Here is a 26491-nt window from a genome sequence, read left to right as displayed (position 1 = left end):
GCGAACAATGTTCAATCTCTCTTGAAGAGAGGGTACGGCTCGGAGGCACGAGGAACCACAGACAAGAGGGAAGGTAGCGCAGCCGCGAGGCGGCACTGCCAACAACATCCCCAAGCTTCTGCAGTCTATTCTATTATACTATTTCACTAGCATACTATTATTTGTATTTAACAAGGTAAGGACCACCGAGCTATACGGAACTTTTTTAGAATCGACCTGGCGATCACAAATGATAGTTCAACAAAGTGGTGTATCATTCGGACATCTATCGCGGCACAAATACTCTAAACGCACGTTGATTCTAAATATGGAGGGGAAAAACCAGAGGACTCAGAGAAAACTCCGCAATAGCACGTGGAGAGATACATGCAAACTCCAAATACACAGGTGTCAGGGCAGAATCGAACCCACGACCTCCTGTATACCAGGCGAAGTAGTAAACATCTCTCCACCATGGCCATTTAATGAATTTGTATACGCACGAGGAAAACGGAGTACCCGGAAAAATTCCATGAATGCCGATAGAAACAGATGGAGACTAATCCACTTGCTGCACTGCCATCTCTTGGAAAGCCAGGGTATGGTGACCTCGACGCCCACGGCAAGTGAGTTTCACGTAATAATTTTTTTTCTTCTGAGTCACAAACCCTCGCTGCCTCCGCAGGTGGTGATTGTAGGTTTGCGTGCCGCCACCACCCCGACATGCATGTGTAATGACTCAGACGACAAAGTACTCGGAGCCACTTTATAAACACAGAAAAATCTCGGTCCGGGCTTCGTGCTTGAAGTTGAACTTTCTCTCCAACGTCCCCTCCCCTTGTGCTTCTGCCCTTTAATATCATTACAGTCCTCTTTCTCGAATGTTCCCTCACTCTATTTCCCTTAGCCAATCCCTGTCCTTCCCCTCGAACGGATCCCAACCATCACCTCTGGGCTCCACTCTGTTTCTCGCCTATTCTCATTCAAACCCTTTTCTCCAATCACTTCAGTCCCTGTGGAGGGCCTCTTTCTGCCAATCGGAGACCTTGGTTTAACTTCGAATAGCCGTCAGGCTGCACATTGGCTCGGGGTCATGTTTCGGTCATTACACATGCATGCCCTTCTTTGTGCAAATCCCTATACAGCTCCACATCAAACTGTTTCCGCGCCGTGTTGGCTCAACCAGCGGTGCGCTGGACCTGCCCGGGAGGAGCCTGCAGGCAATGTCCCGCCAGCGCACGAGAGCACTTATATTCAGCACACCCTCATCGGGGCACTAAAGGCGAACGAAACATAATTAATGATGGAATCCAGTGCTGGAGAAATACTACCGTCTAATGGGTTACACATAATTATCTAAAGTGCTTCTGATCTGCTGTGGAAGCAATGGTACCCGCTGCATCAGGGCCGCGCGGGATGAGAGTGACACTCGTGGCAATGACGGTGGCTTCCTCGCACGCCACGGACGTGTATTTACTCGGTCGTCACATCTGGTTCAGGTGCGGTGGCTTCTCACAGAGTGGACGATCAACTTGGCAGATGGAAAGGGGATACCGCAGAAGGTGGAGGGTAAGAGGAGGGGTGGGTGCTTTGTATGCAATTGGAAGCTAGAGGTACCATAAAGGTGACAAGTAGTCTCTGCAAATCGCTAACTTTAATGGCGATTATTTGAACCAGTACTGGGTTGCCCATAGGTCGACTCAACCTTAAATTAGTACCTGGTGTGATGTGTAAACATCAGTCTTGGGCAGACCATGGCCAGGCATTGTTTTGGTCACTCCACCCCATCGTGTGCAATACCGGACTTTATAAGGTGCTCGCTAAATAGCACTTGCCCCAACAGTCTGCCCAGCTTCAGAAGGATCTTTGTCTTTGTTTACTATATATAGGATATAATAAATCCATGTGACCGATGGGTAAAACCATTAAAACACACTTAAAATATCTAAATATTGAGTTATTCTCATCAGTATACAAATAATACCTACATAACTTAGCAACATCTATCAACAATATGTTTTTTTAAAAATATTCCAAAGATTGTATCTGCCAATTTAGCAATTATCAGGCATGCTGTGTTCAATGCTTGATGAAAACCTCTCTATCCTGGCCCCATTGCCTTTAAATTTGCACAGCTCCAAATGATCTCATTCATTTCAAGTGCCTCAATTTCATATCTGCATTTCCCACTCGGGAGTCGCACTAAACACGCCGTCCATATAAATGGCGACATTTACTTATCGATTCCACAGATTCCTTACGGTGCTTGCGATATGCAACGTTGAACGATGGTAATTCATATATAGCGCTGATCAAATATTAGTTGAACTTATTTTTCCCATCAATATTCCAGTTTGGCGCATGCCTCTAATCCAGCACCGTGGAGGTGAGGGTTGGTGGATCACACAAACGTTGTGAAACTTCCCTCCTGTGGTCATCGAAGTGCCATACCCTGGCTTGCCAGAAGGCAGTACAGCAAACATGTGAATTCCGCCTTCTGTATGGGAGAGGGTGTTGAGAGAGTGTTGCCTCACATTTGTGGGGTTTTGCCGGCTGCTCAAGTTTCCTCCCACATGTAAACACTCACAAATTGTCCGATAACATCTTAATATATAGAGGACCGCAGAACATGGGGGGGAATTTGTCTCCAGGTCCCGCTTGTCTGTGGTTCGTCACGCGTCTCTCTCTTCGAGAGTGAGCGAATACTATGCAGTGCGTTATAAGTCTAAATAATTATTCAGAATCTGAATATCTATTTATATTAGAGGAATCTGATGAGCTATGAAGCTCTTTTTCAAAGATATCCAGTAGTTATATAATCAGCATGGCTGCTAATGGAGTGATTGATTCTGGGATGTGAAGTCGGGCTGAAGAGCAATTTAATTATCTATACGTTTTGGCGAATTTGGTTTTAAAAAAAGGTGTGCAAAATTAATGAAAGTGTAGAAGACTTGGATCTAGCGTTGTGTGCACATAAAATGTGGTGGGTTTCTTTTCTTCTTCAAAATTGAGGGTCATTGTTCCAGTATTATCATTCATCATTGCAGAAGTTTAATTCAAAAGGAATCTGCATAACAAGATTATGGTCTTCTTGCCTGACAATCGTGGAATCACGTGACAGCTGTTATTGCATTTTTAAGCTGTTTAATTTTCAGACGAAAAAAAGGTGTGAGTTTTAACTGCACCACCTACCTCAGTACGTATGGCATAACATCTCTGTTCAAATTATTGTACCTCACACTGGAGACCAAAATGATACTGCTGCACAGCATTGCCAGACAGATGGATGATTCGAAACGCTCAACCCCGACAATCCAGTGGCTTTACTAACATGTATGCAAGCCACAAAGCTACCTACCCAGCTCTTCAACAATTAAAAACAAATGAAACTAAAAAAATACTGTATGTTCATAGGCACGCATTTGTGGATGAGTCTATTTGTTTATCTTAACACATGTATTTATGGAAGCTTTAGCGTACTTATTTTTAGAGCTCAGCCTCCTTCCCTACGGCATCTCCCACAATCCTTCATTAAAATGCCAATTATATTGGCGTGTTAAAGGGCAAGCACAGTGCAGTGCTTTAAATGAGGGTATGTTAATCCAACCCCCTTAGAAATCTGTGCAATCACAGGATACAAAACACACAGACACATTCACACACAGTGGGTTTATTCCAGACTGTCACACAAATGCTATTTTTACACCGCTCAGCCTATCAAGACAGAATTATTCTCAATTCACATTTTAAAATGAAGCCCTTCACAATTTGTGGAAGGGCTTAATTTTGCTGCCATGGCATTGACTGCTATCTCTGCCAACGGTAGAACCATTTCCTATATTCTTAGATTGGCCAGTGGTAGACATATACAGAGGTCTGCTCTTCAGGCCCTTATCTTGGCCCAGCACCGTGCAATTCAATGGTTATTACATCCGAACAAAGATGGGCACCGGTGCTCTGGATGTTTCGAGTTCTATGGTTTCAGGGGGGACCTGATTTAAGCTAAGGGAGCTTAATTAAAGTTCCTCGTGGGAATGTTTATTTTTCTCCTCCATCAAATTTTGTGCCTTCAGGCATATTAAGTGGGCCCCTGCTGTTTGACGATACCAGCAATTTGCCGTGCATTTTTCTTTCTTGAGGTCTACCGGATGGTACAGCAACGGCAGCAGCAACGCATGCGCCTCTAAATCATTGTCCATCGTCTGTCCACTGCTATCTGAGGACACGCCTGTTCTCCACCACCGTAGAGGCGAGGGCTGGGTGGATCGCACAAGTGTTGTGAAATCCCTTTTCCGTGGGTGTCAAGGTGCCATAACCCTGGCTCACCAGGAGAAGGCAGTCCAACAAAAATGTGAACTCTACCTGTTCAAATTGCATGGGATCAAGCGTTTCCCCCCCACTCGTGTGGGTTATCTCTTAATATAGAGAGGATTACAGAGCTTGGGCAATTGTTGGTGGCGGTTCATCGTCTGACTACCTTCTTGATTGTCTGTGGTAACTCGCGCCCCTCTATGAGAGTGAGCAAATACTACGAAGCACATTACAATTTGAAATATATTATACGAAGGCCTCCTCAAGCCATCGCTGTCGCTCATGGTCACACAATGCAACAGATTATCTACCTCCTGCACATGAGCTGATCTCATTGCTGCATCTATGTGGTACACGTCCTTTCATACTGTGAAGTGCAGTGTTTACTTATTCAAGTGTGAAATCTGGAATTTCTTTCTCTCTTGATCTGATTAATTTATTTCTGGAATATATTAATTCGTCAAAAGTATAAAGGATAAAAAAACAAATACAAGAACACAACAGGTACCCTGAGGTTGCATGACAAAAATTACAAACAACCTATCAAAAAGAATTGGTCATGGTGAGATGTTTTCACCAGATTTAATCACGACAAAATTACTCGTAAAATATGTTTTTCGAAGATTGCATGGGGGAAATCAAGGAATGAACATTAATGGGGGAAACATGAACTCTCTCAAATGTCCTGATGTCATATTCATTATAATAATTAATGGGAATGATTTGCATCAAATGATTGAAGAACTCAATCAAGATTGACAAGCGCAAAGCCAAAGGCAACGTACAAGTTCACAAAACGAATGTAGATATCTACTGGAGGAACGGCATCTGGAATGCACATCAGAATATGTTCACCAAGGGCAGGTGTTGAAGGTCGACTGCCATAAAAATGATGCAAGAGAGAGGTGGACGACGGTGAATTGCGGCACTTTTGGAAACCCGAAAACATACTGAGCTAGGGCAGGAAATAATTATGCAAACTAAACTAAGCTAAACTATTTTTTTTATTTTAGCAGTTAAGACCTCACTGAGCTAAATATATATTTTTCAAAAGCGACCTGGCCACAAATGCTAGCTCAATGAGATTGGCTCTTCGTGAACATTTATGGCAGCCAATTACTCGAAATGCATGTTTCTAGTTATCAAGGGAAAAACCAGAGGACCTGGAGAAAAATCCACGATACCACAGGGAAAACATGCAAACTAAAAATATACAGGCATGAGGGTTGGGATCAAACCCACAACCTCCTGTATACCAGGCAAGGTAGTTAACATCTCGCCACCGTAGCACCGCAAGGGATGATGGCTGATGGTTGAGAGTAACGATGGAGTTGCAACCAAAGGAGGAAGCGTGCCCAAAAGGATATCCACCGTGCAGATGGAGCGATGAAACCTGCTTGTGTGCAGACGCTTAGATTGATTGTTGTATTGTGAGAGAGAGAATGAAAGGAGGAGGCCGTTTTCCAGAAGTGGATGGAAAATGGCTGATGATGATAAAATGGGAGTACACATGAACAGGTTACATACTCTTCCTTAAATGTCATTTACAGGATGTACCTATGAAAAGCTCACTAAGTCTCAAGAATATATTTTGAGCTAGGTCCTGGGATTGGGATGTTTGGTCAATGCCATATATGAGTTTTTGGTATATGGAGAAAAAAACCGGTGTACAATACGCAGATAAATTGCATGAGTACAATGGGGTAACTCTCAATCCTCTGCACATATAGAATCAAGAATCCATTGCTGCACGATAATCTCCTGGCCTTCTCACATCCCTCTCGAAAGCAACCTTATGTCTGCACACATGCTGTTAACATTGAATCCGATGAAGTCAGTTCACCAAAGTATGCCTCTCTATTTAATCAATGACAATGCCATGTTATGCTGTTATAGCCAGGGCCCTGAAATAAGAAAATAATTTGTGTTCAATCCCAACCCTGACGCCTGCATATTTGCGGTTTGCATGTTATCCCTGTAGTCGCGTGGATTTATCTCTGGGCCCTCTGGGTTTCTCCGACACATTTAGAAACGTCCGTTTAGTGTCTATGGCTGCTATAGATATCCACATGATAACGAAGTGTCGTTGAGATATCATTTGTGGCCAGGTCGCTTCTGAAAAAGAGTTATATAGCTCAGTGGGCCTTACCTGATCAAATTTAAAAAATGTTTTTTATTCTATATAGGTGCGGTTGATAACGTAATTGCCAGAGACCCCGATAGCTGTAAAAAATAAACTCCCGCTGAATGACTTCGCTCAAGTAAGAGCACGTGCCTCGACAACTTCTGCAGTGTCGCTGGACAATGCTGATGCACAGACGCTCAATAAAGTAATCAGAGAGTGCAGGTAAATGAGCTGTATGCCGCTTAATGGAGAAACCTTAACAGAAAAAGATCCACAATAAAACAAAGCGAAAGCCCCTTGTAAACAAGTCATATGTTGGCTGATGGAACAACGCCACGCAAATATTTTCAATTAATCGAGGGAGCTTCTTCTCGAAATGCCCTATGCTGCTTCAACGTGATACCACCTGAAAAAGTGAGTTTTAAAGGTGATAAACTGGACCAATCAAACTGCCACTAGAAAATATTTGCATTTGTGCAGAGCCGTACTATTTGTTGAGTGTGTTCAATGTTAATTCCGTAAGTGTCAGCCACGATCAATCCAATGCTGGGTGAAGGATCCCCTAAGCCGTCACCATCTCTCACATTTCTGAAATGTAACAATCCACCTAGCATCTGCACATATGCTGATTCCATCTCTATCCATCTCTGCCTGGCCCAGGCTTGAGTTAAATATATATATAATATAGGTAAATAATAGTTTATATCAATAATTAACTTGAGTTATTGGATATTTTTTTTATTCTGATATTTTTCCTCCTAATATTTCATTTATAAAATATTACGAGATTTTGGTGGGTTTTTTTCGATACACACATACATAGGTTAATATTGCTGAACAGGTTTTTAACTGTGATGTGGGTGCACAATTGTCCACTTTCCTGCACTCGTTGGATTACTGAGCCTTGGCCATTGCCCTTATTATTATTATGGGCCCAGTGCCCTGCCATGATGTAATTCTTAATTGCATTCTCATTAAGATGGAAAAGAGTGCCACGTTCAAAGCCCCCATTTCATACATCCAAAATGTTTGATCCAAGCAGCACACAGCCAAGCCGTCCCACAGGATTATCAACTCAGATCTCCAAAAGAAAGGGAAGTTTTGGCCCGGTCAATACTTGGGCAGGAAATTGCAAACGAACTAAAACACTATCGTGGTTGAGCGGCATCATTCACCCACAGGTATCGACCCAGGTCAGAGTTCAGTCAGTGTCTCTGTGCAGCGCAGTCAGCGCTTCCCGGCAGTACTCGCATTGTGGCAAAGTTCATATTTCTGTTGTGCCCCAGAGTCGCCAAGTCGGCAGCTATTTTGCCAACGGGCAAGTCTACACTGACATGGTCACTGGTTTAATCTCCACAGCTGCCTCGCAATTTTTTTTGGTAAATTTACAATTTGTGGGCCATCTGCCGTAAACTGGAAACTAAAGAGAGTGTGACATCATTATAAAGAGAAGCCAATGTGTGCAGGTGTCAGAGCTGAAATCCAACATTTGAAAATTGTGTGCCAAAAAGTAAACAAGAGAGTCAGAGTAATTTCTGGCTTTGTCAAGATGCATGGATTGAGCGATTTAAATTGATTCTTATGCTCATGAAGCATGCACTTGACTCAAGAGTGTAACATTATTGCGTTATGTATATTGAACGTCTTGCGCCAGAGATCGCAATCGGGTACCCGATACCCGTACCCTACCCGATACCCGGCTACCCGTACCTGGCCGGGTACGGGTATGGGTACCCGTTTGCGACCCTGGTGCGGCCGGGTACGGGTACGGGTAGACCGTGAGTCACTGGTGAGTAACCGTTTGTCATTCATTTCCCAACGTCTTGCCTCTTCTCACAATTCAAGTTCCTAGAATCAACCCACCCACGCCTGCAACATGGCTTCATCCCAGAGGTCGCAATCAGGTACCCGATACCCGTACCCTACCCGTACCCGGCCGGGTACGGGTAGGTGGAGGGACAAAAAGGATAAGTTGATGCCCATCTGAGTTTTACAAAAACTATACAATTGGGATTTATGTTGCATATAAAAGTGACTGCATAGCAAGATTCTGTATAGATACGGTGGGTGTATGTATTGTACAGAGTGAAGCTGTCACAGGGCAGAGGGAAATAATGACGGTTTTGGGCCTGACACATTTGGCTGGAGGAATGGAGATCCAGACTATGGGCGGGAACAGAGTAAGAATGAGACATTTCCCACTGAGTGAAATTTGATGAGTGCCTTATAAAAAACTATTGGTTACGGGAACAGAGAGTTCAGATCGCTGGGACAGAGGGTTCCAGCAACCAAGGGGAGTAAAGTTTGATGAGAGGGCAGAGATAGGAGAGCACGTGGAGGGGAGTCGTGTGAAACGAGAGGGGAGAGGCAGGTGTAGGCCCGTGGATAAGAATTGACCCTTTTGATCGCAAACTGCACTCTCTATCTACTGCACCACCTCGTGCAGGGATCGGCAACCTCCGGCTCCGGAGCCGCTTGCGGCTCTTAAAGGACTGCTCCATGACGTTATTTATTAAGAACCACTGACTCCTATTCACATGCATTGTGGGCTTTTGGAATATTGAGGGGGAGGGGGGTTACCAAATTCGAAAAAAATGGCTCTATTTTTTAATTGTGATTGCTGACCCCTGACTAAGTGGGACACAGATACCGTAAAATAATTCTGATCACCAATCTAAGGAATTAAACTGAAGAGGATCTTATCCGGTTGAATGGAGGAAACCAACCAACGCAATTGCAGTACATTTTACTTCTTGAATTTTAAAAGATCAAAAGCACTGTTTAATAAATATCAGACTCATTTATCCCATATATAAAAAAAACACTGCAGCTGAAATAAATTACCCCTAGCCCGCTAAACACCACCTGCATGGGTAATTCGTTACATACATTTCTCCCAGTGCAGAGGTTGCATTTCCTAGTGCAAGGAACATATGGATCTCAGTGGGTATTTCCAGTATAATACGTTTAATGTTAACAAATGGCTAAATGAATAGCATCTTAGACCTCTCTTATGCCCACAAGCAATTTCTCTCTGTATTCTGCCCTCCTGCTGATAACAATGTCAATTTTGTCTTTCCTCTATGTTTGCTCGTTACTATCTGTTTTTTTTTATCAAAATCCACACTCCCAAATTATTGTGACGAGGGGGGGGGGGGTTGAGAAATGTGACGTCACATAAAAATGCGCAACTTTAAATTAATATAGACAACACGTTCTACTTAATTAAATAGACTTTTAAATACATGTTTTCTCCTACAACATCAGAGTGCAGCGCCACATTAAATACGCACTACAATGACAATAGTTTTAAGCGATTTGAAGCATGTTTAAAAAAAATTGGGGGGGGGGGGGGGCTTCGCTTTGTGACGTCATATTTGAGGGGGGGGGGTCTGACTTTTTGTGACGCCGTGTGACGACGGGGGGGGGGGTCAAAAATCGTCCAAAATCGCGTAGTCATTTATGGACGGCCCCTTGAGAGGGGAGGGGGGTGTGTGTGTGCCTAAACGTAGCGAACGACGGTGACAAAAAAGTTGAGAGAGAAAAGCCGGGGCGCACCGGTAAAGTGCCACCGTTCGGCATCATCACGAGGCAGCGCGTGCGATGCGCATGACCTCATCCCGCGCGACCCTGTGGGATCGGAGAAGGACCGTCGCTAAAAGTGGAGCGGTGAGTCACGCTCGCTCACTCGCTCGCTCGCGCACAGCTTGGACAGCGCGCTGCCGTTCACATTCGGCGCGTGATTTGGCAACACGAATTGTGGCGTTCTCGCAATCGTCGTTGCACTCGAGATCTGAGCTCCCGTTAACTGGATGTAAATCTCCAGCGAACTATCGTTACCCGTTCGAACGTTGTCAAATTACTCTCCGACAATAACACCGGTGCTGCTGCTGCTGCTGCTGAAGCACTAAGATTTGGTCACGTTTGAGTCACGTGACACTGTTATTAATTGGCTGTGTCGGGTGGTGGAGGGTTTACGACACACGTTTTTACACGATGATCTCACCCACAAGACACCAATTATGAATCATAATATTAGTTGTGAAAGCCGACTTATGAATTTAACTGCAGCGATTAGGGTGAAGCGCTGTGATATTATTCGTCGCTTCACGTTAAAATTGTTGTTTAAACGGGGGTCAACGGATATTGTTATGGAGGAAAAGGTTTAAAAAATTACTTGTGCTTTCTTTTTCGTTTTCAGAGAAAACATGTCCATAGTGTTCCATTTAAATTTCTACGGTGAAATGTGATAAAGATATCATACCATGTTCGTGTATGTAGCAGAAACATGTTACTGCTTTTCAAAACACTGCACATAAACGGTGGGCATATTTATTTTGGAGGGGGAGGCACGTCTGTCAAGGGTCTTGAATCTGGAATTGAACAGTGACAGGAAGTCAACAGCCCAGATAGCTGAAAATTCTAGACATGAGTGCAGCCGAAGAGAATAAGCAATCTCCTACTCGGAAAAGGTTGACTGAGGGCTTTGACAGAACGCCTTGATTGCTGGAAAAGAGTGGAGGAGACGAGAGTGAGATGAGAGGAGAGAGGCATGCAGAGGCGAGTCTACGGAAGATCTTGAGGATGGTGAATGCGATCTTGAAATTAATCTGGGATTGGATTGGGAGCCAGTGGAGGGATTGGCGTATTGATGCGATGTGGTCTCATCCATGTATGCAGGTGAGAAATCTGGCAGTGGCAATTTGGATTATCTGTACGGTAGTCTGGAAAAAAGGCGAAGCCATAAAGAAGATCATTGCAATCGCTGGGACGGGATGTGATGGAGGCATCAGCAGCTGAGGTAAGGAGACGGTGGATGCGAGGGATGTTGTGCAGACGAGAGTGTGAGGTCTTGCAGCGTTGAGATATGTGGGAATAGAATGAGAGCTGATGATGAATCAATTACAACTCCAGGGTTTCAAACACTCTGCCAGTTAAACGCCAGAGTTTGGGAGGTGTACACTCAAATTGGAGACTTTGCCAAGAGTACAATTTCTGCTAATATGTATTTATATTTTGGCAACATTTTCTGGAACAAATCCAAGCTGAGACTGCATCTAGGCAGGATGTGGCAGTAGAAAGTGACATTGGGTACATAGTTTCAATGGCCATTTATTGAAATGATTACAATTTAGGGGTCATATTTAGAGTATATATCATATTATTGTATAATTATTATCAGCAAAGCAGTTTTCGTGTGTTGCACAGGTGTTATTAATCCTATGCTTTAATGGCCCAAGTTAAATGCCTTTACAATAAAAAAAAAATACGTGTGCATTTGTGTTTATAATACATCAAAAAATGGAGGACTTTCAATTAACCTTCACTTCTGAAAGAGGCAATAAAATCAGAAGCATATACATCCAGTAGATCCAGGGTCCATACAGCCTTGAAACTGTTGGTCAAGTTATTTTCTATCATACTACACGGCCCTGTGTGTGTATTTTTCCCATGGTAACAAATTCTGTCTGTGCAGATGGTTCGTGAGCTGCAGTGCTTTGAATCCACTTATTTGTAATTGAGCAATAAATGCAGAATTGGGTTGCATTTATTGACGATCTGAGCGTAAACTGATTATATTTACAAGAAATGCTCAGGTGCAATGCTAATGCATTTCAGTGAAACAATTAATAAATGTAATACGTGCAAGTACCGTGGAGCGTCGCATTGCAGCCATCGTTAAGCGGATACTGTTACAACGGTGACACATTGTGTGGCTAGATTAAAACAATAATCACGTACGCCGTTGTTGTATGAAAGCCACAATCCCACTGTGTTCCCTACTCCAGAGCACTGATCAAACATGCAGTGTAATTAGAAATGATTCTCTTTGAAATGGCCGTTAAGGCCCATATGCACAATACTGACATGATCACAGTTGTTGCACTCATAATTACATCCTGAAACCTGAAGCTGATTGACTATGTAGAACTCTAAACTGTTATTACTGTCATATTATTGGTTCTTTCGGTAAAGCCACGTAGAAGGGAAATAATAAAATAATAAAAATATAAAACAAAAACATTTCTCACGACGTTTCGACTGCAACACAAGCAATCATCATCAGGTGTGAAATCCACACAAAGTCCTTGCCACAAATGAACCACAATACCTTGCTCATCTCGTCAAGGAGGATAAACCATCATGCAAACTCTGGTCATCCCTGCAGCGGATTTTGGCTAACCATCGAACAAAGACGGTCACTGCATCGCGCGCTTTCAGATGCGCTTCTAGATGCGCTTCTGCGGCCGTCTGGAACCCTAATCCTTCCGATATTAGAAAGCCACTGGAGCTCTGCACTTTTCAATTTAAATTGGAAACGCATTTCTTGAGAACAGTTTTTTTGTGTTTAGTTCGTTGTCCTTTCCCCAATTAGCAAGGTTGGCTATGTACTGTGCAAAAGAAATTCAGCACATAATAGGGTTTTCCCCCTTTTTTCTGGCAACAAAACTGAAACCTTTTTACAAGGATTCATGTCTGCATTAACCACAATACTTGCAGTCAAAATGCAAGCAAAAAACACACTATGATAATATATGCATTGTCCTTGAAACTGATTGGTCCACATCAATGCATTGGTCCACACCAAGTTCAACACACATACATATGTAGTACTGACGGTTTTCGGCCCCCAATTTGAGGTGCAATGGTTTTATCCTCACGATAACCCATTTTTCCACTACCAGAAGAAGGCCTCCGAACTTTGTGTCCATACCTCACATGTGGTGCGATGCCACAATCCTTCATGATCCCGCACTTCAACTGATGTCAACGCACCATCTCCACGGTGGTAATCCTCGTGGGCATGTACTTTTCTGTGGCTGCCATTTCGTCACCAGGCTTGTCTAGAGGCCATCGTCCGTGCCCTTCCCAAGCCTACTTTTCTTAACGGTTAACATCATATTCTTGTTCTTCTTGGTTCTTTCGGTAAAGTCACATAGAATGGAAATAATAAAATAATAATGCTTTGTTTTTTAAATTGTATTATTTCCATTCTACGTGACTTTACCAAAAGAACCAAGAAGATGAATCCCTGCAGTCACGAAAGTTTTAAATCAAAAGGTTAACATCATGCCGATAATATACGTTTGTTCTCTGAGCCATGCGTGCCTCTTTCTGTCTTCCAGTATAATCGCAAGCTTGCATATCTCCATGCTTATTGGCATACATTTAGGTTTTTGGTATTATTGTTTGTCGAAGTTCTTGTTTATAATCCACATGTCATGGCTGTGATATGCACTGATTGAAAAGTTCCTTCTTAAGGCACATTCGTATGTTGTATTTCATTGCCGAGTGGTGGAGGCGCACGTCTGTAATCCGATACTGTGAAGGCAGTGAGGGTTGATGTATCACACAAATGTTGTGAAACTCCCTTCCCTGTGGGCGTCGAGGTGGGATACCCTGGCTCGCCAATAGAAGGCAGTACACCACGTGGACTAATCACCATCTATCTCCATCTGTGCGTTAAGAATTTCTGGGTATGATTGGTGTGGACTATTGTTATTCATAAACATCATTAACAATGTTCAATCCACCATTGGATTAAGGTCTCCCCAAGTCGTTTCCATCGCTAACGGTTCTGTGATGTTAAAAGCCACCAAGCACATGCATACAAGCTGATTTCATCGCTGCACCTCCTCAGTGGATGTCCTCTAGGACGCGTTCAATTCCTTGGCTGCCACTCTATCACTATTCTTGACCTTAAGCCATTATCACTTTTGGTGGAATATTTTTCCCAGACCCACTTGCTTTTTTTTCTTAACAGTTTAAAATGATGTCTTTCACCTGCGCATGCTCTCTCAGCCATGTGATCTCCTTTCTGTACCTCAATTAAACGTACGTCACTTTTTTCTTCTCGACGCACTTTTCAGTTTTTGCTCAATTTTTTGGGTTAACGGCCGTGGAGTTTCTGAACAATGTGTAAGTAGTATGCAGTTGTTGAAAACGTTATTCTTGAGGCACATTTGCACGTTACTTTTCATGATGAAGTTCAGATTTTTAAAAGCAATGCACCCTGCTACCATCTACTATTTCATCAATTTGCTTCTGGTCTGCCTTCAATAGCTGTCTTAAGTGCACATTCTGCTGTGTTTTCTGCGTGTGTCTCTGTGACAGATGTCTCCAAATTGTTATGAATGTATTGTTTATCATTGTTATTATTATTAAATGACAGAAAATAACTGTGCATCCTTCACCTTGAAGGTCAGCCTTCATGCTTGCCACTCCTCTGCTAATTTGGCTTAGCAGAACTTCTCCAGGGTTCAGAGAGAACAGAGTTCTAATAACAAAAATGATCGTTTTATTATTCTCAAATCTTGGCGGTATGGATTTACTCAAACGCAACAGTGTGTGGCAGCAGCTTGCAACTCATATTTACAAAGTACCTGATTCATTGTGTGTTTTTTTATGAGGCACTCAAGAGAAATTTCCCTTCCCTGCCTGCATTAAGGCGATATATAATTGCTGCTCTTGCAGCCAAAACCATTACTGCCACTTGTATGCGTTTTACATTCGTTCCGTGTGTCATCCCTAAATAGGCCCGGTGGTATAATAAGCTGCTCACTGCCCTGATCAGCAGTGGCACATCAAGAGAAGGTAGGTCAGCCCTGAATACTAAACAAACGCACAATCGGAATAATCCACGGCTCACTGCTGACACCTATCAGCATTACGCGTAAGACTCGCATGTTCACATCAGTGTGTAATATTGCAGAGTAAAAGGCACACCGGCTCCGTCCTGCAGGAGTATTGGATTTGAATCATTGCGGTACGACTATATCGTAGATTTCTTTACTATTTTTCAGCATTGAGGAGGAAGAGATATAATGCAACTGGGACGTTTTCACATTCAATTATTCTCACCACGGAAAAAGTACATGCACAACTTTACCCACGTGCTTCCAATTTGGTCTTCAGCCTCTGCAAAATAATATTTTCATAAAAAAAGCAACACAGGACTTAATCCGACTATCGCGCACACATGACACATATCTGGCTCAGCGATTGAGTGGGTGACTCGTGTGTACAAGGTTGCGGGTTCAAATCCTGTTTAGGGGTTGATTCAACCCATCCCACTCTGTGGGGAAGTCAACATTGGTTCCATATTAATAATAATAACAATAATAAAAATAACGAAATGAAATCACGACGTTTCGGGCACAACACAAGCGACCGTCATCAGGTGGGGATAACCACTTTACCGAAAGAACCAAAGAGTATGGATCCTTGCAGTCACGAAGACTTCAAATCTAGAATCAACAGTGGTTGTTCTATGGATAGACTAGCTTGGGGCTGTAATCAGAAGATGAGCATCACGCAAAATGCTCATTTGAGTAGGAACTAACTTTGACTGTTTATTTCCTGTTCCTGAGTTAAAACTCAAAGTTATTGCTACTCACGCTTCCTATTTTATTATTGCTCTTAAATAGGCTCAATGGGAACATCGTCAACATATGTACTTTGGATTTGACAATAAATGTAACATTGGGCAAGTTTATCCTTGACCTGGTGCTAGGTGTTTCAGTGAGTGGATAGGTGAGTGTGTTGATGAGTGGGTGGACCGTTGTGTTGGTCATTGGGTGAATGAATGGGTGGGTGTGGCAGTGAGTGGATTTGTCAGTGGGTGAGTGGGTCAGTGGGTGAGTCGGTGATTGTATCCGTGAGTGGGTGGGTGAGTAGGTCAGCGGGTGGATGGGAGGGTGGGTAGCAGGGAAGGGATAACAGTGTTGGTGTGCGGGCGAGGGATTTGCGGGAGGGGGGTGGTCGGTCTTCTCCCGTCGCCAGATGGCCCTTACATCCCCATGGGAATCTCACCCAGGCGACGTGTAGATGAATCGGATTGAATCAGAGAGTGGACAGCCGGGTGGCGCAGACTCGTGTCTCTGTTAACCTCCGTGTTTTGTCCAAACAGCCTCCCAGTACAGCATCCCCGGCCATTGTCAAACCACCCATGTTTGTGGTTTCACATTCCTCGTGTGTTTGTGTGTGTATACGTTGAATATGCATATAATGTAAAAGTGTTCAGCGTCTGATTTAGGTATAAATGCAGTGCAGTGTACTATTTACACTCTGCATCCAGAAATGCATTATACATCAACAACAAAAAATCCTGAAAATGTCAGATGGGATTAAAAAAAAATGACCTACACTTAATATTTATCACAAAATGCAGTGCTTAGAAACCTGGAAAGCAGAGCCACTTGAAAAATTCCGCAGCATCAGTGTCATTTAAAAACATCTTTTGTAATAACCATATTGCCTGAAAGGGAGTACGTAATGAGTTTAATAACGCACCATACCATTTGAATAAATCCATCTTTCAGTATTAACAGCATGTTGTCTCATATAGTGCTGTGAGTGCACTTGTGTTAATAATTAATACACATCATATTAATATTAATTTGATATGGGGAACACACTGACATGGTTTGTTAGACGAGGTGGAATTGTATCTACGTATACTGTATAAATAGTTTGTGTAATTTTGCGGAATCATAGGTTATTGGGTTTGTAATATTGTTGGAAAGTGTTTGATACAGGGACACATTTATTTCAGAAAGCAGGAGGAATATTGTTTCATAAATCGCACATTCTGTTAACAGCAAAATTTACAATTATATTAACATCTCTAAAAATCTGTAGATAATTATAAATGAGATACATTTCAACAAATGAGTTATCTGCATTTTACTGATACATACGAAGCAAAATGTGATACTGCGGCCCTGCACACTCCCCTAGGTTTACTCAGCCTAAAATAGCTCTCTGGTGCAGTTGCGTGCCAGCACCAACACTGGGAACACAAAGGTAGCCAGTGACATCCGTTGGCCTCGTCCCATCATCCGAGCGATAGCTGTTGAGGCAAGTAGCCACTAACAGTAATCGTTCCAGCAGGTTAACCATTTAAATCAGTGGTGTAGCTCGGCTGAGACACGTGCGGTATGAATTGCATTGCATTTTGAATTGCTTTTCAAATTACCATAGTCTGCACGTGTGAATGTTCTCGCAGAATTGGTTTTACAGTGTGTTTAATTGCAGAGGGCTGAATCAATCTTGATGCTGTACTGCTTTGTCACAGTGCTTTTTTCCAATTCGAGCTAATGGGGCTGATAACATGAAGACCATCTTTTTTCTTCTTCTTGGTTCTTTCGGTAAAGTCACGTAGAAGGGAAATAATAAAATAATAAAAATTCAACATAACAAAATACAATTCTCACGACGTTTCGGCCACAACGCAAGCAGCCATCCTCAGGTGGACGGCTGCTTGCATTGTGGCCGAAACGTCGTGATAATTGTATTTTATGTTTTATTTTTATTACTTTATTATTTCCCTTCTACGTGACTTTACCGAAAGAACCAAGAAGATGAATCCCTGTAGTAACGAAAGCTTTAAATCGAAAAAGACCATCTTTGATTGTGTGTGGGTGGGTGCTCATCTGTACGTGTGGGATAAAATAACTCGCACCACATGTTCACACTTGACCGTGGTTCATTTGTCTCTTTAAAAGCTGAAAACAATGCCCCACTTTAGTTGATTGGATGCCAGAGTAGGTGAGATGAAGCCGAGCTGCGTGGATGGGGAGTGGTACTGAATCTCTAGCTTCTCATAGACTTTTTCTCCATCTCACCTTGCGCAGATGTGAGTACAAACAGAACTGGTGTAAATTGTTATTTGACACTGCGAGGCCAAGCAGTTTGTATCCTCACATTCGTGTGCTCAGGACTTCAAACTCACTTTCATGCAATTGAGCTGTGAAGGCATCATCGACTAAATTGCGCAAACGAGCATGTTGTTATATTGTATTCGGCATGAGACTATTGTGTCTTGATTGAAACTTGAGAATTGCACAAGTCCGTACTAATTGTCCGGACGTTCTCACTTTTCCAATTCGGTATTTCAAAAATATTTTATTTTTGTCTCAATTGTCTCAAGGCAACACAAGATATATCAATGTAAATGATCAATTCATTAATATTTTAAAAGACAACAAGTATTGTGATTTTAGATACAGGTGTGAGAATCTTCATCATTCTTATGGTGTGGAATTGATCAGTAACATTTAAATGATCATGTGGGCGGCTTCAGGAGTAACCCGGTGAATATAAATTCTGCCGATGAGTGATCGAACTGGGCAGTGGCATACTGAGATCCATGGTCTGAGATGCGTGAGATTGCCGTATTTGCCGTGTGGTGTTTTTAACAGGATTCAATACAGATGAGTATGAAGCAAATAGTTGGACTGTAATGATGATTGTAATCATTTGGACTTGTAACGCGAACAGTATCCACTCAATCTCGTGGAGAGGGAACAACTCAGAGGCGCGGGGGAATCAGACAGACATAAAGACAGCCACGCAGTCAGCCGGCACCAACAATTTCACAAGCGTTGCTGTCCTCTATATAATAATGTGTTCTCGCCCAATGAATCATGATTATGATGATTGATAATGAACATTACGGTGATGGTAATTATTGTGATAATGATAACATGTAACATTATCAGGCATCACAACTCCCGGCCAGGAATTCTCTGACCTCAATTTTATCCTATGACGATTGTTTTCCGTGACTGTTAGATGTGTTAGTTTGGTTCGATATAGCCGTGCGGGTCGTCTTCAGGGTAAAAAAAATAAGCCCATTGTCACATATATGCGTGAAATGCCATAACAATTCCGGGCAACCTTTGAGAGGCTTCTGGGAGGGGGTCTCTCTGGTAAAGGTGCCCAGTGTGATTACTCTTTTGAGGTTTCTCCTCTGCTGAGACTCTCTCCAGGTGTCCACCCCACCCACAGCCTACGACCCGTTAACCTCTCACAAATAAACACGATGGTCCCCTGATTAACTCTACAGACCATCGGGGTAAGTTATGTTTGCAAGCGCCTATTATAGCTGACGTGGCAGATGAAGGGATGGTGGTGCCAGCCCTATCGATGCCCGGACACCTTTATCTTCCCATTAATGGGATATCTATTCAACTTCTATACCACCAAAAATAACATCATCATCATCGTCAGCTACGGTCAATCCACTGTTAGATAAATGCCTCCCCTATCCACTGTTATCTCTTATGATCCTACGATGCATGAATCAATATAGCGCCTGCACACGAGCTGATTTCATCTCTCCATCTCCTCGGTGAACGTGCTCTCTGACGCACTCGAATCCTTGACCGCGACTGCCGTTACTGAAGCACACCCACATATGCCCCCCTTTGTCATCATGGATAAATAGATAAATCAACAAGAGTAGCACGTGCCTGTGGTCTGAGTTGCAGGTTGCACGACCATTGGAGGAACTTTTTTGACCTATTTTAGATGATGCTGCCACTTCAGTATAACAAATGGACAAGAGGAAAAAAACTTTCCATGGAATTTCAACTCGGGCATTTTTTTTCGGGTAAGTATGGATGCAAACCCCACATTAGAATTAAGTACTTATAAGAAGTTTACAATGTGCACAATATTAAATGGAACTCACACAGAGAAAACATCTGTCATGTTTTTCTAATAAATACATAAATTCTTAATCTAGATTTGACCGTATTTTAGATGATGCTGTCATCAGATGGTAAATTATTACCATCTGATGACTGAGTCGCTTAATTCTATGTCAGAGTTAAGCGATATCTGAACCGGTCCTAGGCACCTGCCCTCTTCACCAACCCGCACTGACCAGTACGGTGAAGTTTGGTCAAACAACTACAACAACCAACACGGCAAGTGGAGGCATTCACCCACACAATTGGATTAAGAATCTGACAAAACATATTACTGTTATTAATTTGATGGCTGTTACAATTTGCCATCTAAGTCTTAAACTTGATTAACAACTTTTAGGGAAACAACAAATGAAATCAAAGTATGTCAGCAGAACTCCCTGCCAGCAGCAAATAGACTTTTTGGCTTAAGAGTCCAATAGCAGTAAGTGCATGTATCTGGCTGAAATCCATGCTGATAGCATTGTTCCCAGCAGCAGTAGGGATGGCCGTGCCAAATATAATAGGACAAATGCATTGGCCTCAGGCATGAATACAAAACCACGCAACTTCGGGAGCAGAGAAGCACGTGGTACAGCAGCAAGCTGTCCACCACACTCCATCACGCAGAGTGCGGTGTCCTGCCGTTGTGCACAATAAATCTTTTATAATACGTGTAATACGTGTATACTTGAGTGCAAGCATGTGTATATGTGCACTGTATACAATATTTCAAAACATATTGGCGAGACATTAACTAGAAGTTGCGGTAACTTAAATTTGTTTTGTAATTTGATCATTTCATTTCTGAGCATCCAGCTTCATGTATTGATTATGTGCAGTACTTTAATAGAATAAGTGCTCTGGTGATTTTTTTTTGGGGATGACTACTGCATTTAAAAATGTAGCGTTTAGTCTGAGTCTTGCTAACTTTTACAATGTAATATGCTCACAAGCTTGTGGCGAATTTTATACACTGTTGGATGCGTGCCCTCCCCATGTGCTGCAGGACATGGGGGTTATTTCACCATACTTTATCACGCTGGTCTATACAGGGGTTGTGAAAGTGGGGAGCATAAGTGCAGGAGCAGAGAAGTACAGTACAACAAGAGATGTTGCTGCCCCTGCAAAATAAATGATACAATCACGGCTATGGAGTGAGACATGGGTTAGTATGTGGAGATACTATATGGAATTATGTTGAACTTCTTTGTCACCGTACGTAGCCAACCGTGCTAATTGGAGGTTCGAGGGAAGGACAACTAGTCACAAAAATCTTTTTTAAGAAATGCATTTCCAATCCAGATTTGAAAGCGCATAGCTCCAGTGGCTTCCTAATATCGGACGGAAGAGTGTTCTAGATGGCCGCAGAAGTGCAATCTGAAAGCTTGCGATTCAGTGACTGTCTTTGTTTGATTAGACTAAATCCGCTGCAAAAATAACTGGAGTTTGTGCGACGGTTTTTGCTTCTACATTTATTTGTTACGCGTGATTCAACTGAGACCGACAGCTCGCACACAACGTTCCGATATGACTCAAATAGACATTCGTGGCTAGTGTAGGTTGGATGAATGCTTTACGGGAAGGATGATGATGATGATACAGGTGTTGTGCAACTCTGCTCCGCCGTGCTGCAGCAAATCGCCAGCGCGTGGTGCCTCTGCATGTACACACTGACGTAGCCTCCGGCGAGGGCAGCGGTGACGCATGTGCCACTGGGGCAAGGTCGGGGGCATGGAGAATGGGATGATGGGTGGCGACCGCCATCCCATTCTGAAATTAAAACGAGGTTCGCTTTCCCTTAGCCTTACCCGACATCTTCGCCTCTCATGCTTCATCTCCATGATTAGTAGAAACCATGTTGACTCCATGCTGGCACCAGGCTGGGTCAATGAGCGCACATCCCCATGGCAGCCCAGTTTGGCTGAACTGATCCTATTGAGTTCCAGGACTGGACTACTGGGGGCTCCACTACACACTTTGTGCTACTTTCACTTGGCCAGGCCAGCTAGCTGGCCTACTTCGTGGAATAGTATAATGCAACCCACGCGCATGTTAAACTTTGTTTTGTAAAAAAACATACATTCACTTTCCTCTGACCATGGAGGGAAGGGTGGAGTGCGGATAAGAGGGGACAGAGAGCGGGAGGGGTCGAGACTATGGAGTAACATGGTTCTAGGCGTGTTGGGACAAGAAATGAGCCACGTTGGCTCAAATCAAGAACGGTCCACAAAAGCTTAAAGTCTGTTTTCAAATGGTCATTAAACATAGCAATAAAACCAGGTGAGTGTCGCATTGAACTGTGACGTGGCTTAGTGGTAGTACATTCGCCACTTTTTGTAGAGGTTTACAGTTCTAATACAGCGGTCACCCTGATTATGAGTGTGGTTTAAATGGTAATACGCATAATCTGACATAATTCGCAAGAGTAGGCCATTGTATGCCATCTTCAGGGTCCAAATTTGAAAATTTACCCACACATTACTCAATTGCGATTATACATAGCAATCGTTGCCCCCCTATTGACGGACTAATTCTCTAGGTCACTCTTGCAAACAAGACTCATCATGGTCTATTGACTTCTCCTCACCTGGTTAAACAAAGTGAACTTTAAACTCAACAGGCAAATGAGAAACCTGCGCTGTGATGTCACTCACTCGACTACCCGGCAGAATGATATCAAGCAAATGTCTTTTAGCGTATTCCCTTGTCCAAATCATCCAGGATGCACGCCACCTATGCTACGATGAGCGATCACCATGCTTAACAGCTATTGTAGGCCACAGGGCTACGTTGTGATCAACAGAGGACAGTACAGCAAATTCTATTGCTGTAATGTTCGTCTCTACTGCCACTCCGATGCCTGCCGCCTTCACCAACCCGCTCTGCCCACGATGCACCCGTCGAGCCCCAAGTGGTACGCGATGGATACACTCAGTACAGAACACTGTTCCGGGAATTACTTTTCCATGCCACATCAATGATACTGTGTTGTTGGTGCATGCAGGTGGTGTGCAAAGACGTACGTGTGAATAGTGCTTGCGTTACCACATGCACTGAAGGACAGTGTGTCATCTTATTATTGATAGGCATACTTCGTACTCTCGTGGTAGTGCCTCATGCCAATAATCCTTACTCCAAGCCAGCCGAGCAGTATTCCCGGAATTATAGCGTGAGAAATTAAGCCCTGAGTACAATGCATGCACTGCATCCACTTTAATGGATTAGATATGATCAGGTCACATCAAAGCAGAATTTTCGCCCTGCTCAATCAATCAATAGCGCAGTGCACATATGTTGGCAACCTTTAGTAACTGATGTAAGTTCCACATTCCCATGGCAATGGTCAGTCTCTCTATAAGTTGATGACTGTTGTGATGGTTATTTGTGAAAGAACGTCTCATTAAGTCTGAATATTCTTTTCAGGAGGGTTCTCCATGGGATATTTGGTCAAATAATGTTTTAACATGTTTTAATATGTAACGAAAAATGAGACAATCCAGAGAAACCCCACTCAAAGAGTGGCGGAACATTCAAACTTAAATGGATCTCCGAGAAAGTTTGACACACTCTTGCTGTGCTGCTTTCTTTGAGAACGTCATTATCCTACTTATCAGTGTCTAATTCTGAAATATATCATAATCAAAACTTATACACGAAAAAATTTTTATGAAGCCATTGCGATCCATTTGTGTGATGGGCACGAGGAGGCACCTAAACAAATACCCCTCAACAGTGGCGTAGTAACTCAATTTTCAGCTCAGGGGGTGCGCCAATCGGTCAGGAGGGGCCCCAATATTTGATTTGCGCATTTGGGGAAGCCAAAACGTTGCCGCTCTGATAAAAATTTTAAGTAAAAATTGTATCGTAAATTAAAGCATTTTCATTAAAATAAAATTTCAACCCCGTTTTTATTCCATTACATTGTTGAAAACATATCTCATGGTCACTGGCGGAGCCAGTGGGGGGGGGGGGGGGTGGCACGTGCCCCCCCCAATGACCCAATCAAAATCCCTAATTTCGATTGGATCATTGGGGTTTATTAGTAATAAATCTGCCTTTTCGACCGCCACTGCCACTGTGGAGTCCATAATTGGCAATAAGTAACGGCAAAGCATTTACAAGTGACTCAGAATTGTGCGCAGTTGCGTATACAGTACACGACTTCCCTGAAGGCATATTCACCTTCAGCGAGCGCGATGCCGATCACACACTGTTCAAATTCGACCCTCGATCGATGGCTGCGCCATCGCCGCACACGCGTCGAATAAAAAGCAAGGGACAAGTCCTTACTTACTAACAACTCCTCTATCATGTTTCATTGCTGGAGGGGTTGCCCCCCACTACCTGAAAATCCTGGCTCCGCCATTGCTCATGGTGATTGTCAAGGTAGGCGCCAACTCGTAGCTTTGGCCACCAGGGCGGACCAGGGCACCCCCTGCCCTCACGCTAGTTGCGCTGCTGCCTCTCATAAAGACCCTGTCTAAGTCAGCATTGCGCCAGCAAAGGAGTTGCCCCCTGAGCTAGGTTGTGTGCCATTTATGTATTGCGATGTAAGCCCTGCTCATGCCATCACCAGTGGCCCGTGCTACCCTGTTATAAGTCTGGGAGCACGCACCCATCTAGGCAGTGTTTATTAGCATTCACCTATCAACACCAAACACTAGCAAATCCTTCTAGCTCATTCCCGAGGTGAGTTTCCCTACCATTTATATCGCACAAAGCTGCCAGTCAGGAGGCCCGTTTGCTGAAGAGACACATGACTAAAACGCACGTGATGTCGGAGCAAATAGAGCCAGGTTTGGCAGGGTCAACCAGACGGAATTGAGACCCATAAAGCCCAAACCCACTTCACTGTTGGGACCGCAGTGTGGGACACAAACCCACCACTCTGTGGGACAAATGGGAGGGATGAGTTAACTCACCTTTACCTTGCTGCTGCACCTTGGGCTCGGCCGTGTAGTTCCGCCCAAAGATGTGCCACACGGGTCGCAGACACCCGAAGAGTCCGTCCAGGATCCCACCGCCCGTTGAGCGGTTCTGCAGCATGCGTATCCGCACTCCGGCACCAGCGGCGCCGCCGGCGGTTCCGCCGACTCCGGCTCGGCGTGGCTCCTGCCTCACCGGCCCCGGAAGTACGTCCTTCCCATCGTTGTCATCTTCGTCGTCGTCATCGTCGTCCTCGTCCCCGGCATCGCCCGATGCCGTGGCCTCTCCCCCTCCTCCACCGCTGCAGCCACCGGCCGACCCCACCGCCTTGTAGTAGTCGTCGTCGTCGTCATCGTCGTCCTCGCCTTCCCGCACGTCCTCATACGGGTGCAGCAGCTTGTGCGTCATCTGCATGCAGTCATCCTCCACGATGGCCGGCAGCAGAGCATTGTCTGTCGTGGGCACCGCAGCTGCCTCCTCGGTTTGTGTGTCCAGGGTCGAGCAAGGCAGGATGGGCTGGGGCGACCGGCGGTGGTGATGGTGGTGCTGATGGAGGTGGTGGTGAAGGTCACTCACTTCCTTGCACGGGTCTCCGAGGTCGGGCTCCTCCTTGGGGTTGGAGGCTTCTGAGTGGCGGTCCGAGCAGTCGTCGATCTCCTCCAGGTACTTTATGATGCTGCTGCGCGAGCGAAAGACGTCCGAGTGGCACTCGTGGAAGATCTCGTGCTCCGAGGATTCTCCGCTGGCGCTGCTGCGGTGGCGCTCCTTGCGCGTGTCATGCAGCAGCAGGCTGTGGTCCGACTCACCGCTGGCGCTGCTGCGCACCCGCTCTTTGCCCGATGAGCACGAGTCTGACCGCGACTCCAAGCGCCACTTTCGCTGGTCTGTGTCCCCGCTGCTGCCGGCCACCTTCCAGCGCTCTAGGTCAGATATGAGGCCCTGCTCCGCACCCCCGGTCATGCTCCTTCGCATCCTGGACCCACCGTACGTCCTGAGGTCTGAGAGGAGCTCGTCCTCCTGGCTGTCCTTGGAGTCGCCACCTCCGCCACTGCCCTCATAGCTCCTCCTGCGTGCGATTTTCGTGCAGAACTCCTGGAAGCGTTTGCTGTGCTCGGAGTCCTCGACTGCATCACTCCGGATCAGCTCCCTCCGGAGGGGCCGAAGCTCGGTGGATGAGAAGCGGCTCTGCTGGAAATAACGACCCTTCTTGGACCGCGTGTGCCTCTTCCGCATCGGCTGGAAGTCAAAGCAAAACTCATCTAGGTGGTCGCTCTGCTCCGACTCCTCATCGTTCGAATGTCTCCGCGGTTTCTCCATGCAGGGTTCCTCCGTCGACATTGGCGGCTCAGTGCTCTCCACATCACCACCGATCGCCGATTCTCTGATGGCGCATGGGTCGGGCAGCTCTGTCCCTACTGCCGGCTCAGGGGGCAGCAGCACCACCACCCGGCTCAGGGCCTCATCCTGCTGCATGGCCATTATGGCTGTCGGGCAGTAAATCATACCACGTCAGGCCAGAGGCATCCCTAACCTGGACGGAACAACGACAGGAAGTAATATTGCGCACGATGTTAAACACATTCCAATTTACCCAATAAAATGTTACTGGGTCTCCAAAACTATTTTTACATGGGTCCTGCTTGTGATGTTTGGCCTATTCATTATGAGGGTT

General features: G+C 44.4%; 1 protein-coding gene across 6 annotated transcripts in view; it reads right to left on the bottom strand.

The window, feature by feature from the left end:
• The window catches only part of LOC144938160 (uncharacterized), a 67334-nt gene that overhangs the window by 26568 nt on the left and 14275 nt on the right, over positions 1-26491 (bottom strand). For 5 of the 6 annotated variants that reach the window (XM_078865913.1, XM_078865918.1, XM_078865916.1 and 2 more), the window contains exon 2: positions 24816-26350. In XM_078865913.1, the coding sequence (XP_078722039.1) occupies positions 24816-26322 (1507 nt within the window). In that variant the 5' untranslated portion in view covers positions 26323-26350. The remainder of the gene's footprint in view (positions 1-24815; positions 26351-26491) is intronic. The other variant, XM_078865917.1, reaches the window with a different exon arrangement.

This window comes from Lampetra fluviatilis, chromosome 21, assembly GCF_964198595.1.
Source record: "Lampetra fluviatilis chromosome 21, kcLamFluv1.1, whole genome shotgun sequence".
Classification (NCBI taxonomy): Eukaryota; Metazoa; Chordata; class Hyperoartia; order Petromyzontiformes; family Petromyzontidae; genus Lampetra; species Lampetra fluviatilis.
The sequence above is the reverse complement of the archived record's forward strand: the minus strand, read 5'-3'. Positions and strand labels throughout refer to the sequence as shown.